Here is a 17,028-nt window from a genome sequence, read left to right on the forward strand (position 1 = left end):
ACCGTTAGAATAAAATATTGACTAGACGTTTGCATACAATTTCAAAACGATTTAGGGTAAGATCGTTTGGTTTTATTTAAAAAGTTAATCATAGGGCGCAAAGGAAAAAATGCAAGCCTTAAAAAAAGAAACCTTTCTATTTTTCACCATAATAAAGGTGAAACATACAAAAAAAAATTGCTGATATTACAGACATGAAGCCAAACACTGTCGGTGATATTGTGTGGAGGTATAAAAGAGAAGGAGGGATCGAGCAAAGAAGCAGATGGGTCGACCAAAAAAGTTAACAATGAAAGAAGAACGGCTAAGAATTGTTAATTGAATGCAAAAAGAAAATATCTGCATCAACGGTACAACGAACTATAAAGACAATGGTCGTGTTGCCCGAAAAAAGCCATTTATCAATATTCGCAATAGGCAAATTCGGATCAAATTTGCGAGGTAACAAAAATAAGGATGCTACTTGGTGGGATGATGTAATATTTGCTGACGAGAGTAAGCGCAACCTCTTGGATCGGATGGAAGTTATGGTGTGGCGCAAGCCAAATGAAGAGCTTAAAAGCAGGAACAAGCAAAAGCAAATAGTGAAGCATGGAGGGGGCACAACATGGTTTTGGGGTTTCATTTCGGCAAGAGGCATGGCAAATTTAGTATTCAACGACAGTATATTGAATAAAGAATACTATTTGAGGATCCTAAAAGAAAATTTAAGGCAAAGTGCTGAGAAAATGGGCATTTTAAGGAATTTGAAATTTTACCTGAAGCACAAGCGCATGTTGTAAGGGAATGGCTTCTGTATAACTGTCCAAAAGTTATCCAAACACCTCCACAGTTTCTAGACCTTGACCCAATAGAGAAATTGCGGGATGAATTAGACCATCGAGTTCGCGAAACCTCTGTTTCTTCAATAGTTGCACTAATGCAATGGCTTCAAAAAGAATGGAGCAAAATAGGCATTGAATACCTTTAAACAATTATAAAAAATATGCCCAAGCGACTGGACGGTGTTTTATCCAATCAAGGGTATCAAACAAAATCTTAAAATCAATGGTAGGAAAGATTAATTAAAAAGTTAATTGAAATTCTATTATATACAAAATATTTTAAAGAAAAACTGGTTTTTAACTTTTTTAAAGTTTAAAGTGAAAAGTAAAGTGTTTTTATGGAAAGAAACAAAAAAATGTATATACATAAATGGCACTCACTGTATGTACTTAAGAACCAATAGTTCAAATAATGTTCGTTAAAATAAATTAAACTTTCGAAATATACTAGTTTTTCAATGTCCTCTTACTAAAGGTTAAGAATAAACTCATTCCATGCAATTGAAACAAACGATCTTGCTATATTAGGAAAATAAATTTATTTTCATTAGTTTAACAATATAATATTTTGATTTACAGCTTAATTACTCAATGCAGTTAATCATCAAATGACAATTAGTTCATAGCTCTTCTTAAAGTACTTAAAAAGCATTCTTATCAAATATGTATTTGAAATATTCTAAGTTTTAGAACAAACATAAATAATGTAAATTCAAGAACTACCATAAATAAATTGTTTTGACAACCATCACAGCCATATTTTCTTAATGTTATATTGGATTTTTATAGATATATTATAATAGATATAATTATAAATTTAAATAGTAAGTTTTCTCTTAAATTGTGTCCAGAATGCATACAAACGTACATAAGTAGTGCTTCATTTTTTATTATTTTAAGGTTTTGATTCTTAAATACTTGTGAAAATATACAATACCAATTTAATACCGAATTTCTTTCTTAATTTGTTTTTGTTTTTTATATTTTAATATTTTAATAGCACTATGCATTTTTGAGTTACTAGTTTAATTTGTTATTAATGAAAGCGAAAGTTAACAATTAATTTGAAACAAATACGTTTTAACAACAAAGTTTATACTTAATATATTCAATATTTCGCTCATTCATTTTTATCTAAAAGTATTCAACATAGGAAGAAGCACTTCATCTTTTTTTTGTAATGGCCTTAAATTTGTTTTTTAAATATTACAACCCAAAGTTTTGATCAGTAGGAAACTAAAACCACAAAAATAAAAGATTCATGTGTACATATCTAAACTAAGAAATGGTTTTCAAGGCGGTACTATATTTGTTATATAAAATAAATTATTTTATTGTTAATTAGATTTTGTAGCAAATTGTACTTTATTGTTCTTCAAAAATAAAATTTGGAGAAGGGCGAAGGATAGAACGCCTCAAACTTTATTATTCTACTTCATAATATGAAACAAAGACTTCTTCTTGTTATAATGTAATGTGAAATTTCGCAGTGATATATTTATTAACATATTTATTTTTTTATGGAACATAGTAAAAACAATAATAAGGCCGCCGTGGGTATAATAAAACAAAACAAGTTAAAAATCTTTTGTTTGAAAAGAAACACATGCATTATTTTAACCTCATACTTTTTAATTGCGTTTTTATTCCAGTATTGACATTACCCCAAGTCCCTTGATTTTCTTACACACATATATGTATATCCCTTCCATTTTTAGTTTTGTATTTTTTATCTTTTCCTATTGGTCGAAGGCAGTTGAATTATTTCTTGATTAAGGAATGATTAGCCAAATAAAAAAGGGATGAGTTTGAATTTCTTATCAAAGTCGTGTTTATTTCAATTATATTCAAATATTTTAAAAATACAATAAAAATAAAACTTCTCCTTAAAAAAATATAGTCAATTATTAACAACCATGTAAACCATACTTTATTGTATACCTGATTATATTGAACAGTACTTTACGCGAAAATGTACTCTTGTATACCTTGTGAGCCCAATTACCAAAACGATATTTTAATGCTTAAGTTCAATAGAAGAAGTCATGAGACGTTTTATGCTGAAGAAAAAGTAAATATTGCGCATTTATGTCGAACTTAATGATTATGTTTTTTAATTAGCAATTGGTTACCATTTTACAAGAAGAAAGGGAACTGATCCGAGATTCTTTCGCTTTTTTTTCTCAAAGGACTGTTTACATTGGTAAACGGGGATGCAAAGAATTCAACGTTAGTTAAATAATCAACAAGGCTGATATTTTAAACTCAGCTCTATCTCCCTTGGACATTAATAGTTTCTCGATATTCACAAAAAAAAAGGTGGAAAAGGTAAAATCGTTCATATTTCATAGGAATAGAATATTTACAAAATCCAACCGTAAAAGACTTTGGAAGGTAAAATTCTCAATTAATATGACTTCAAGACACTGAAAATTACAGGTTCCTGGAGATTCATTTTATATTTTTTTAAAAATATTTTTCAAATTTTATAATGAAGGAATGTAAAAACTCTTTTTTATGAAAATTTTGCTTAGTATCCTTTTATAGTGACTGAAAGTTCAAGTTTTTTGAGAGATTCTTATCAAAGAGTAGAAAAAAGTAGCAGTAGAGGAAATTGAGAAGTTAGTAGTAGAGATCTAAAGCATTTTATTCAGCGGCAAATCGAAATGCTCTCGTCAGCTAATTGAGTTACATTAAAACGTGTTTGGTCCTACAAAAAGATTGTGTTTTTGAACTGTCCCACAGTCATAACTTTATTACGCATTCAAAATATGTGCTAAGACCAATTCAAGTACTGAGTTAAGGATTTGAATTTAAGGAGATTTTAAAAAATTCGGAATTTTAAATTAAAAAATAATCATTCTAACGTATTTTAAAGAGAAACACAACAATAAGGAAATAATTTTAATAGAAAATATTTTTTAAAAGTTGGAGGCTGTCTAAAACTACTCATTTGAAATTTAACAAATATTATTTGAAACAAGTTGTTATTTCTGCAACATTATTTGATTAAAAAATTGTCTATTTATTAATTGGTCTATTTAAGAATTTGCTCTAGTATTTTTTTCTATTAAGGCCACTGATATAACAATCTAATTTACTTACATTTAAAATAAACTTAGACTTAAAAAAAATAAATTATTATACATTATAAATTAGATAAATAATTTACAATTTCTTAGAAGTTACGAATAAGGTATGTAAACTATTATTATTGGTCTTGGTAAAAAGAATGTTGTTTCATGTAGTAGCATTATAACAAATCAAATTTACATACTTAGTAATACCTTCACATCTTTTTCGCGGTCAGTTATTGAAAAAGACTTTTTCCTATAAAGACAGTGCTGTAGTTAGTTTCCGATATGTTGGTGGAGTCAACTTGTCCCTATTTAAACCGTCCCCATTCTATTCCTTACATTCGAAAGTACTTGATTTCCAGATCAATGTGTACGTTCTGAATTAATGTCAAGACCTTTTCATACTACACCGCCTTTCGTAGGCAAAGTCTCCTCCGAACTGCACCATTCAACCTGAGTTTTTTTTTGTTTTTTTTTTTTTCGTTTTGATTTTTAAGCAATGTGTTGTTATCTTTTCGTGAATTCTATTTACATATTTAAATACATTTTTAATTTTCAACTGCATTATCTTACTTGTAACTCAATCAAAATTTTGCTTGCTAGAAGTGGGTATAATTTTTTCCTAGGACGCAGTTAAATCCAACATTTATGTGGTGAGATTACGAAACGTCTTACGTCTTAATTGTGCAGTTGTGCAGTGTCCATACTTTTTGTCCATAAAACTTTTTGCTCATTCGCCAAGTGTGAGTGTTAAAGTCGTCTCATTATGGGATTTAATAGAAGTGAAAATACGTTGCTATGATTAGCTTTTCTTTGCTTTTGATGTTCACGTAATTGATGTTATAATCTGATTCTTAGTCCCAATATTGGGGATTCTGTATGAGAAGAAAAAAATATAAATTCAATTTTTGTTGTTACAATTTAAAGGTATAAAATAAATAACACGAAGCACCACTGCAAGATCATCAAAGAACTTCTAAATTTCAGAAGAATTTATCACTTTAGGGGAAAACACATTACAAATAAATTCAAACTGAAACTTCAAAGCTAACTGCAGTGTAACTTCGTGTTTTTTCAACTTTTATTTCATTTTTATTTAATTTGCATTCAAGAATAAAATAGGTACTACAAAAAAACTTAATTTTCTATAGAAAAAGTTAAATAATAGAAATAATACAAAGAAAATCTATTTGTAAGCTTCGAGTGGATGCGTTTTAATATTTTGTACAAAAAACAATATAACCTCAGAATTAAGAATGTAATAAAATCAATGGATATTTTATGAATTAATATGACCGTCGTGCACAAACTCTAAATGTTATGCAGTCACTTGATCAACCTCTAAAAAATGACACAGTTTTAGAATATTTTGATCCAGAGAGTAGATTCTGTATTTAATAAAAAAGGAGCACTGGAATTAAAACAAATTCAAACATCACTTTTTTCAAAAGTTCTCCAAATTATTATCCGCTTGTTAGCAAATGATTCAAAGTTAAGCATCTTAGTTAGAAAATGATTCAGATTTGTGAATCTAAAGTAGCAAGGGGGTTATCACTTGAGAACTTCATAAATTTAATTGATCAAAATATATGTTTTTATCTATTTCTAGAAAGAAATTGACAGTAACAGCTACAGAAAGCAATCTTATCTTTTGTTTTGGAAATAAATTGTCATTTATTATAGACATTTGTCATAAAGCATTTTTATGTTGCAACTAAAAATTGTGCAAAAAATTAACTTCTACAATGCTTTAAAACTTCAAAAGACTACGTTTTGGTGTTTCCAAAAAATCAAACAAAAGAATACGTGCATTAACTTGTAAACTGGTTGTGTCTTTACCTATATATCGATGAAGCAGATGTCGATCTTGACCAAGTAACTAACAATTCCTCACCTCTTCTTTGAGCTTTTTTACTTTGCATTAATACATTTGTTCCAACGTCCGGGCATAGTGATGTCTTCATTGTAATAAAAAACAATCTAAAAAGAAGGCCATTAGTATTTTTTATCAAACATAAACTATAGCTTACCTTGGCAGTATGCTTACTACAGATGATAACAATATAACCAGCCAGTGAATCGAAGTACTCATACAACGGAATATTACCCAATAACTCGATGGCAAGCCAAAACAGTTGACACATAATGAATTGTACACAAAAGAGAAAATATAAAATGATCCTAAACTCATTACCATGGATAACACATGAAGAATTGTCTGCAAATAAAAGTTTCACAAAAACATTTTTATTATTTGTATAACTCTTTACATAAAATAAAACAAGCTTTAAACTTACCCACGATCGTATTTCAATAGCTCCATGTATTAAGTTTGTGAAAAGGCAAGATGCTGTAATGGTTGTGCCAAATTCCCAAATGCCTACATCACTGTCCCAATAAGCGCTTTGAGCCGTAAAAAATATAACTAAGCTTTGATATAAAGCATCTAGAAGCACAATCCAAAAATCATGTGGCCTATATGCATTTCCCAAACGTCCCTAAAATAGTTTTCATAAAACAATTATCATGAATCAGTTTTTAAAGAAGAAAAAAGAATCATACATGTTTGTAAAGATATGGATGACTGATAAGCAATTCCTCAGGAACTCTTTTATCGTACACTCCAATGGCCAAGGGAGGTAAGGACGTAAATATCAAATTATATAACATCAAATACATTTGATCGATCATCACGGAGCCAGAAAACCCGCAGAAAAGTTGAAACCAGAACAGGAGAAATACGAACGCCTAGTTATAATTATATTTATATGTTTTCCCAATGTTTTACAAATGTGTAGAACTTACTGCATTTTTGTAAAAGAAATATAAAATCATCCTTGCTAAACGATCGTAACACCAATATCCATGGGTAAGCAACAGACTTTCTAAGTATTTAAATCTTGCCAAAGTAAAATCTGCAGCCATAACAGCTTGCATGCCTTCTTGGCCGGATATACCGATGCCAACATCTGCCATCTAAAAAATGTAAAATTGATTTAATTGTGCTAAAAGAACATATTATTGAAATTGATGCTGAAAACTATGATAGCTAATTTATGGATCGAAAGATGAAGATTGAAATATATTTCTTACCTGAATCATTGATACATCATTTGCTCCATCTCCAATTGCCAAAGTAGAGATATGTAATTCATCTTTAACAACTTTAACCAAAAACGCTTTTTGCAGCGGCGTTGATCTGCAGCACAGCACCGAAGTACAGTTTTTGGCAAGCTTCAAAAACGATCTTGTCAAATTCGCCCTATTAATAAAAACATAATAAATAATTAGTTATATCTTTAACATAACGTATTAATGTTTAAGTATCAAATGCCGACTTTTTTAAGAAATAAAAATGAAGAATAAGAAGAATACAATAAAGCGAGGAATTGAAAATGTTTTGGAATTATGTTTAAATATTAATTCATAAATAGTGAATTTAGTCACGCAATAGCTCATAAAAAATAAGGGCCAAGTGACTAAGCTTAGGTGAGGTACATCCATTGCGACACCCTGAAGTATTGAACTTAGCTAAAAGAGTGATTAAACATATATCATTGCGGGTTGTCTTGTTCTAGCCAATAAGAAGCTTTGGTGAAGCCCAAAACGCTGCTTCTAGGAATATTTTCAAGCTCGAAGAAGTGCCTAACAATTGGTTTCTGATGTAGCATAGTGCTAGGCAGTGGCATAAGAAGTTCAAGTATCTTCTTTTTCTTCCCCATCACTGCTTCCTCTGCACATGTCATCGGAAGCCAGGTGCATTTTCTTTGTATGCTTTGTATGGTAAGCCAGCCGGTTCTGACCTGGTGTTGTCCTCATTGGTATTTTTATATCTATACATATAATTCTCTGTACCCTTGTAAGGGCTTTTAGGTTTTAGGCTTTCTCTAATGCAATTCACTATACCATGCGGAGACTTACAACTTTTAATTAAAAATAAATAAATTAGGTAGCGCAACAGTCCGTTGCGAACTAGGGCTAAGTGACATACAACTCTCAACCATTCACGTGTACGAGTAATGTTGTCAGGAATGGAGGGGACCTACAGTTTTAACGGTTAATTTGAAAAAGCACTTTTCATGACAAGAAATACCCGTGAAAAAAACTTTAGATGGCACAGGTACACATTTGAGCAACACTTTTGCATGATAAGTTCCTCATGGAGAATTGGTCAATTTCTCGTAAGAGGCGTACTCTCCTGCAAAATATATTCAGCTAGCTTTAGGTGATTCAAGAAATTTTCCTTAGGCTCAATGATATCTTATAGTAAAGCAAAATACCATAGAGAAAGCGAGCAGTATATGGACCAATTACTGGTCTGAGTAAGTTAGTACGTAAATGTTTCAAACAGACACCTATCGCCTATTTAGAGCTCTCTTTTGAATCCTTTTCTGACTCAAGAGGGCTATTCATGCACATTGGTCTTAAAGTTTTGAATGTCAAAATGATAGGGAAAAACAGAGCTGGGTAAAGCACTCCACATTTTCGATGTGCAGTTAAAATCTCTACACTTGACAGTACGCCCGAAATTGAGCTCAAGGTTAAACTGATGAGCATTCCTAGAAGTACGAGTATTACGGCTGAATTGTTTGAAGGGGTGAATGCAACTGGTTTATTCGACAGATCTCTGTTTATAAAAATATCGGTAAAACAACGAAAGGCATGAAACATAAAATTTAAATTTTTCGGTTATAGTTCTTTCGCCTATCATTTTCAAAGTTTTTTTTGGATCCTGTCCAAAATACTTAAACTTCTTTTAGGGGCACCTGACCAAATATGCGAGGTATATTCAAGTTTTGGACGAATGAGATTGTAAATTACAGCCAGATCAGAAGGGGTGAAACATTTCTTGCACCATCAGAGAAATCCTAAGCACCTAGCAGCATTTTTGGCAATATCGAATATGTGATCATTCCATAAGAGGTGATCTGTGATATACATACCGAGTACTGAAAGTTGATTAGTTTCCTGGATGGGGGGTGTACTGTCATCCGCGAAACAATTTAGTGGGTTAAAAGTTTCAGACAAAAGATTATTTATAAAAATAAGGAAGAGCGTTGGAGACAAAACGGAGCCCTGGGGCACACCAGCGTTCATTTTATGATTATCAGATTTGAACCAATACTACTTGTATTGAACATTCCGAAAGGTAATTTTCAACCCATCGAAGAAGGGATTCATCAATACCAAATGCACGCATTTTCGATAAGAGAGCTTGATGACAAACTCTATCAAATGCCTTTGAAATATCAAGTGCAATAATCTTACTTTCTCCAAAACGATGTACAGATTTGTTCCACTGCTCGGTGAGATAAACCATCAGATCACCAGCGGACCTATTGCTACGAAAGCCATACTGCCGGTCATTAAGAAGCTTCCGTTCTTCAAGATAGTTCTTAAGCTGATAATTAATCAGCGTTTCCATGACCTTGGAAAGAAGGGACATGAGTGCTATTGGATGATAGTTAGAGGGGAGGATGATTCTCCTTTTTTAGGGACAGGCTGTACAAATGCTGTTTTCCATCCTCTCGGAAAGAGACCTATAGAGTAGGAAAGATGGAAAAGCTTACGCAGTGGTTTTGCCAGCGATGAAGAACTTCTCTTCAGAACAATATGGGGAACAATAATCCAAAGGATTAAATTTGTAACCATATCATCGCTGGAATCTACTACTATCGAGGAAGCATAGTGACCAGTTAAAATTCCTGAAGAACTCGTTGAGACCGTCCCAGTTGGCTTTCTTATATTGCCAAACGGTTCTCATGGGAGTTGGTTCTTTAACTGGGGTTTTTACACATGAGAAATTTGCATATACGATACAATGGTTTGATGTGCCTAGAGGCGGTAGTACACTGATTGTGTATTTATAGGTGACTACTTAATGAAAAAGATTGAAGATAGACAAAAAAAGTATTTGTTTGCGTTATTGTAAAAAGGATAACAAATTTGACAAAACATGTAATATAATGTTTTAACGATATTATTTATCATACCTTAAATCCAAAATAAACGTCAGTGTTTTGCCATCTACTACAAGAGCTCTTGGTTTAAGGCGTGTATTCATTTCATAGTTATTCGCTCTCGTTGTCTCTATCTCAGAAAGATAAAACATAATTGCAGATTCTGCGGCATCCCTCGATCGAGCATTCAGTCTAAAATATGAAATGGTTATTTTTACTTTCTAATAAATAAATAAAAGAAACCAGTTTCTACCTAATTATTTCCATTTGTGAACTAAAAAGCTTAGCTGAGTATGCGACATTTATGGCCGTTTCTGGTTTATCACCAGTAAGTACCCACACAGCAATTCCTGAAAAAAAAACGTTTTCATTAAAATGAAAATAATATTTTGTAAGTTTTAAAATTTACCTGCCGATAGAAGAGCCGATATAGTTTCAGGGACACCATCTTGCAAACGATCTTCTATTCCAGTTGCCCCTAGCAGAGTTAAATTAGTTTCTAACTTTGCAAACGATTCTCGAAGTCTGCGTTCGCGATTTTCAAGAGACATTTCTATTTCTTGGTGTCTCGCCCACCAATCGGTGTACTCGGCAGCATTTAGATTCCTCTTTGCCATTACAAGTATTCTCAGACCTTGGCGAGCATACGTATCAAGCTGTTGTTGTGTTTTCTCTTTGACGATAGCTAAAATAGAGTAATTTTAAAGATTACTATATATAACTTGTATACTCAATTTTTGTTTTTACATTCAACAGAGTGTGGAGCGCATGCCGATAAAACGGGAAAAATCGTACTGTCAGCACCCTTGCAGTAAAGGACGATCTCTTGTGCACCTGTTCGTCGTACAACGATTGACATACACTTTCTGCTTGAGTCGAATGGAAGAACTTTTAGGACTTCATATTCTATGACTCCTGATCCAGGTACACTAACTAATATGTGGTTAGGACTTCGGTTAATTAAACAACAATCGTAGCTGTATGCTGCGTTAACCAAGGCCAACTCATCGGGGCTTTCAGCCTCATACATGGGTCGCGTATTTTCCAAGCGCAATTCTGTTTGAGCCTTAGGTTGTCTATAAATGGCAAACAAAAATATTTAATACATATTTCATTTCATAATCTATAAGAGTACAAGGGAAGTAAAGCGGAATATAATTAGTTTAATTTAAATATTTTTAAAACTTACTTTAATTTATTTGCAAGGCGTTTAACTGGGGTTTTTGTATTTAGGAATGAAGTAAACGTTTTGAATTTGTTGTTGATAACTTCTTTGGCCCGACCAGTTGGTGAAAGACAGTTCGGGTTATATTTCATTTTCATTGGTGGGCTATCAGATGTTGGTGTTGATTCTGCAGAGCTACTTATAGGCGAAAGTGAAGGAATGTGATTTTGAGTTGGTAATGTAAATGATAAGCTTGGCGGTGGGGACGGTGTAATGGAACGTGACTCTTGGAGTCTAGTATAGCGATCTGCAGAAATTGCCATAGGTGGTCCTTTTGGCAGAATTGGGCTTTTTATAGAATTATTCGAACTTGATAAAATTTTTGGCGTTGATGTAGATTCCTCAGTTTGCTGGTGCACTTCGATAACTCCACTAGCATTCATCATATCCCGATGTGGTCTTGCGCTTACAACAACAGTATTACATATGGCCAACACCAGAAGAAACTCATGAATACGTTGAGCATTTGATGAGAAATACTGACCGGTGATTAAATGTTCCATGTCTTCTAAAAGATTAGTATTCGGCGTTAGCGGTGGAACCGGAGAATCGGGTTTTGTACAACGTTTCTCAGATTCGGATGCTGGATGATTATAATCATTACCGTTAATGGTGCATCGGCGAAATATCATTTTATTTTCTGTCAAAGTTCCGGTTTTATCCGAAAATATATGTTGAACCTGTCCGAGTTCTTCGGTTATGTTCATGGCGCGGCATTCAGTCTTTTTGTTAGTGTCATGATCAAAAAGATCAATATTATTATGGATATGATAAACCTGAAGTATTTTGCACACTTCAATAGTAACGTATAATGAAAGTGGGATCATAACTTGTAATATAATAATGTAAGTCCAAAATGTAAGTAGGCCTTCGTAGTCTGGATCAACTTCAAATGGCAAATAAGGCACTGGGAACTTTTTAAAACAGCTAAGCCACATTTTACATCCTACAGCACCAATAACACACAGAATTAATAAAATAATGACACACCTGTGAAAATATATAAAAATCATGTGATTAGAAAGAAAAACACACCCCACTTTCAATACCTACCATATAACATCTATGTTCATTTGCTGCTCTACTTGAGATCTCTTATACCTAGGGCCGCTATTGTTAAGCATAGATTTGGTTTCGTGACCAGCGTAAACAACGAAACCCTCAATGTAATCCGTATTCTGGTGAAAAAAATGTTAAGATCTTTCTTTCTGTTTGTGTATAACAATAAGAATATGATTTATTACCTTTAATCTACTCTCACGAAGCAAAAGATTCTCCGTAGATATTGGAATCCTTTCGCCAGACGGATGAATTAGCGCACCATGGAATCGATACAATTTTGTTGTTGGAGCATCTGCTTCCACACGACTTACAAATTTACTGGGTGAAAATAATAGTTGTTTATCTGTAAATCCTCGCACAACCTATACAAAATATAAATAATCATAGAAGTAGTTCAATTTTAGCTTTCAGTATTTTAGAGAAGCGCTTGTAGGAAAATATTCTATATAAGTAAATAATTCTTTTTTTGATTCGTTGTTTTGATACATGTTAACAATTTAAGGAACTATCTTTTTTTATAAAATAATAAAAAAATATAACTATACAAATTCTGAAGCATTAACTTATTATTCTTAGTTTTCTTAGCATGATGGTTAGTGCGTTGGACTGCCATGCCAGAGGTCTTGGGATCGATCCCTGCCTACCGGCATACAAACTATAAGTCCCCTCCATCTCTGACAACAGTACTCGCACGTAGGAATAGTTATCAACGGACTATTGCGCCACCTAATTTATTTTTATCTCGAGACTAAGTAGGGGAGGGAGCGTTTTATTCACTTCTGTTCGAAAGCTTTACTGTTTCCTCCATTTCAATAGTTTTTTTTTCTGAAATATGAAAATCGATGTGAAGCAAAATTGTGACATATGCTTATAAACATGTTCATGTACGATATTCCGTTAAGTCATTTAAGTTTACATCTTGGTTATAAAATTAATGATATTTCCATGTAACTAAGGGAGTATGGGAGTTATTTGATTCTTTTTAACAAATATTAAGCTTCGAGTACAGTATTTTACTTAAAAATTTTTTGCCGATGGTCTTAAATCAATCACATCACATACAGAGTTTTCATGTTTCGTAATTATTTGACAAAGCTGTTTCGCCATCCACTAATCCTTGTTCCTTATTTCGTAAAAAGTAATTTTTTAGACAACCTTTCATCTGGGTGACGAAAAGCTTTCAAAATATAATCCTCCTGTATCTCTCAATACCATACCATCAACTTCTACAGACAATTTGTTCAGTTTCGATTGTGTGAACGCCTTAGACATAGTTGAAAGTTGCATAAGTATAAAGTCCAATACCACTGTTGCGTATGATTTGAATCCAATTTAATTTTCATTAAAGATATTCTTGTATTGCTTCCACCTTACGTTACACACGTAGTAAATACAATCCTTACCACTGGCATTTTCGCGCATCAATGGAAAAAAATAATTCCTATCCCCAAAAACTCGCTTTGTAATGAATTAAGACCGATTTCAATACATCCTTTTCTATCTAAAGTCTATGAAAGGATAATTCAAAAACAATTAAGCATCATCATCAGTCGCAACAACGTTTTAGTCGATGTTTAATCGGGTATTCGTTCACACCATTGCTGTATAACGCCACTAACTAAAATAATAGAAGACATAAGGACTGAACTCGATATTGATAAAGTAACTTTTTTAGTCATGCTAGACTTTTCAAAAGCATCCGACATGGTGAATCGCACGATACTTCTGAATAAACTGCGTCACAGATTCAAGATATCTTTGAATGATAAAAAGCAAGCGGTTTTCTCAAATGAAAATCTCTCCGATTATCTTCCGATTCAACAAGGAGTTCTCCAAGGATCAATTCTAACCCCCTTCTATTTTCTTTATATTTGAATGAAATCGGTTTCATCATAAATGAAGTATAAAAACATTTTTATGCCGATGACATTCAAATTTAAAAAAGCTGTCCTTTGGGTTTAATTGAAGACTGCGTTTTCATTCTGAAGCAAGAACTAGAAAAAAATCCTACTGGGCGTCTTGCAATGGGTTGATTCTGCAAGCAAATGGAAATACCTGGTTATATCAAGACGAGAATTAGAATTAACATACTTTCCTTCCATAATTCTAAACGAGAATCCATTAGAATTCGTAAATTTCATTAAAAATCTTAGGCAAATATAACATTGACCTGTAATGATCACAATAACCAATTGATAGGTAAAACTTATGGAACGCTTAGAACCCTGTGGACCGCCCAAAACATCACTCAATTTAAAACCACACTTATGCTAGAAAGGACCCTAGTTATACCTGTTTTCATGAACAAATTTTTACAACTGCTTCTATCATTAAAAATAAACTAAACATAGCCTTTAATAGTATTATTCGATACATCTTTGGGTTTAGAAGGTACGATCATGTTTCACATTTGCAAGAAATTGTACTTAATATGCCTTTAAATGACTTTATCAAGCTTCGAACATTGATACTGGCTCGAAAACTCGCCAACCTGCTTATTTCTTTGAAAAAATCAGAATATCAACATGGAACAGATCAACATCGGAAATTTTGCCACGCTTTTCGTGTTTGACCTCGGAAAGGCAATTTTTCATCGCTGCATGTCGCCTGTGTAAGCTTTATAAATAAATAAACTAAAACTCCTAAGTCGCTAAGTTGCCAATGGAAATTCCTGTTTCGATGCATATTGCATACCTTGAGGTTTTTAAGGGCAAGTTAAACCCGCTTCATACATGTCTATATCACCATTCTTGAAAAGCATAGAAAAGTGTCGTCTTTAAAAAAGTGTCGTAAATCTTGTGTTTTGCAGATTTTGTAATCCATTTGTTTGAGATCACATCACTTTACGTCAAATTTACCATACTTCTAAGAAAGTGTATTCGCTAACGGTTTATAAAGCTATACACTTAAAGAGCCAATTATAGCGAATCTAGTTGCCGGCCGATCTTGAAAATATCATGTATCCGGATTTGTTGGTGTTATGCTCCGAAAGACGGCCAATCTTCGGTTGAAGAATTTCGGGTAATTCTGCAGGTACCACAAGGTTATGGTTTTACATTAATAAATTGACTCACACATCCGAATGTCTCCACGAAAAAAAGCTAACGGAGTTTTCAAAAAAAAGTACGGACCAATTACACCGTCGCACAGTGGTCCATTTAGTATAACGCTAGCTAGATTTTGTTTGTCTTTTAATGTCAACAAAAAGCCGTTAATCATTAAACCTATTGCTCATATAGCAAGGAACGGTATTTTTCAGTGAAAGGTTCTATGTGTTGAAACCTTTGAGAAAAAAAGGAAAGTGGAGTTAAATCTCAAAATGTTTGTCTTTTATAGATACCAATCCTCCCTTTTTAGGGCGACCTTTGCCTTGGTAACGTGAAGACATTTTTTTCATTTATATTGAATGAAAATTTGTTGAAGATATTAGTTATAGAGTGTGCAAGTGCTGTTTAACTATACGTAATGTCAAGAATGTCCATTTCTGACCTTGAAGAAGAGGATCGCATTATATGTCTTGCATACAGCAAGGCATTCGTAAGCCAACTCTTTAAAAAAATTTAAGTTAAAAAAAATTATCGAGAACAATTTTGAAATTTGAAGAATCATGCCTTAAGAAAGTGTTTGAGATTCCTTTCCATCGTATTTTAGTTGGAATCGTGGCGATTCCTTGGTGTGTTCCTGGAAATGGGGATCAGATGGAAGTGGAGGGCAACTGCGATATGAGAAAAAATTTGTATTAAATCCAGAAGTGAGCGCTACCGATATAGTGCAAACGTGCATAGTTCCCTTAGAATTAAAAAACAAAAAGAACTAGGAACGATCATATATGGACTAACTCGGGAGCATCGTCTCCCAGATGCTGCCGCCCAGTTTGTTTCGAGTGTTAAAAAGAAAATATTGAAACGATAAAAAGAGAGTTCAACCGAGTGGAAGATGAAATTAACAAAATTAACCTTGAAACTTCAAACATAATTTTAAAAAATGAAACGGTTTTTGTACACCATCCTTGATGGACAACAGGGCTAGCTCAGTGCGGATCGCTACTGTCACATGATTGAGACCTTCCTCCAACCAAACTTAAAACAGTTTACTAGGAACCACAAAAAGGTCTGGTTCCAATTTAAAAAAATTCAATAAAATTTACTTTTTGCCGGACCCTGTACATATGCAAAGCTTCGCCTAAAAATATGAATAATCTTGATCTTATTCGTTTGGATTGCAAACCCTTTACGTGGATATACGATTTATGGAAGCTCTTTTACATATATTGTACAAAATTGGAAACAACACCTGGCAGGCCAGAGAAAGTGAGGAAAAATTGTCGGTTAAACAAAAGAAAGAACTTTTTCAGGACGCATTAAGAACTGAGCTTGGAATTTTGTGATTTTCCAAAACAAGGTAGAAGAAACACCTATGACGGCAGCACAGGACGAACATCTAGTAAAAACTGCTCGAATAATAAACTTTGATACAAGATTGTGTTGAACGTTTTTCGATTGTTTCTAAATCAAAATATATCTGGAATTATAACCCAAAAGGATTAAAAAAATTTTGTTGCACGAAGCTGACATAATAGACGGTTTGTCAATGGCTATGGAACAGCTTTCGGAAGATGTCTTAAAATATCTAAATAATAAATTAATACCCCGGATAATAAATAAATGAATTTTGTCAACATCCAATCCGAATTCCTACGATACTACCACCTGAAGTAATGAAAATGACTTTTAATTAAATTGTAAATATTTCGTATATACAAAATAATATAAAAACACCAAATCAGAATTAAGTCCAGCTAATGAACATGAATGGACCACTGTGCGTCGGCCTAAATTCCACACCAAATGGTAACTTTTTGAGGATGTATTATCACCTGG

At 33.0% G+C, this 17,028-nt stretch overlaps 1 protein-coding gene across 2 annotated transcripts in view; it reads right to left on the minus strand.

The window, feature by feature from the left end:
• Positions 1–1,338: 1,338 nt before the first annotated feature.
• Positions 1,339–17,028, minus strand: part of LOC129949249 (phospholipid-transporting ATPase VD) — a 30,783-nt gene continuing 15,093 nt past the window's right edge. Inside the window, exons 4-17 of one of the 2 annotated variants that reach the window (XM_056060584.1) lie at positions 12,331–12,510; positions 12,140–12,264; positions 11,051–12,076; positions 10,609–10,937; positions 10,271–10,546; positions 10,115–10,211; positions 9,895–10,053; positions 6,995–7,163; positions 6,707–6,877; positions 6,464–6,649; positions 6,199–6,399; positions 5,932–6,119; positions 5,796–5,881; positions 1,339–4,776 (exon numbers count right to left, since the gene is read on the minus strand). In XM_056060584.1, coding sequence (XP_055916559.1) covers positions 4,742–4,776; positions 5,796–5,881; positions 5,932–6,119; positions 6,199–6,399; positions 6,464–6,649; positions 6,707–6,877; positions 6,995–7,163; positions 9,895–10,053; positions 10,115–10,211; positions 10,271–10,546; positions 10,609–10,937; positions 11,051–12,076; positions 12,140–12,264; positions 12,331–12,510 — 3,228 coding nt within the window. In that variant the 3' untranslated portion in view covers positions 1,339–4,741. Of the gene's footprint in view, positions 4,777–5,740; positions 5,882–5,931; positions 6,120–6,198; positions 6,400–6,463; positions 6,650–6,706; positions 6,878–6,994; positions 7,164–9,894; positions 10,054–10,114; positions 10,212–10,270; positions 10,547–10,608; positions 10,938–11,050; positions 12,077–12,139; positions 12,265–12,330; positions 12,511–17,028 lie in introns of both variants that reach the window. The other variant, XM_056060583.1, reaches the window with a different exon arrangement.

The sequence above is a fragment of the Eupeodes corollae genome, chromosome 3 (genome assembly GCF_945859685.1).
Source record: "Eupeodes corollae chromosome 3, idEupCoro1.1, whole genome shotgun sequence".
In the NCBI taxonomy this organism is placed as follows: Eukaryota; Metazoa; Arthropoda; class Insecta; order Diptera; family Syrphidae; genus Eupeodes; species Eupeodes corollae.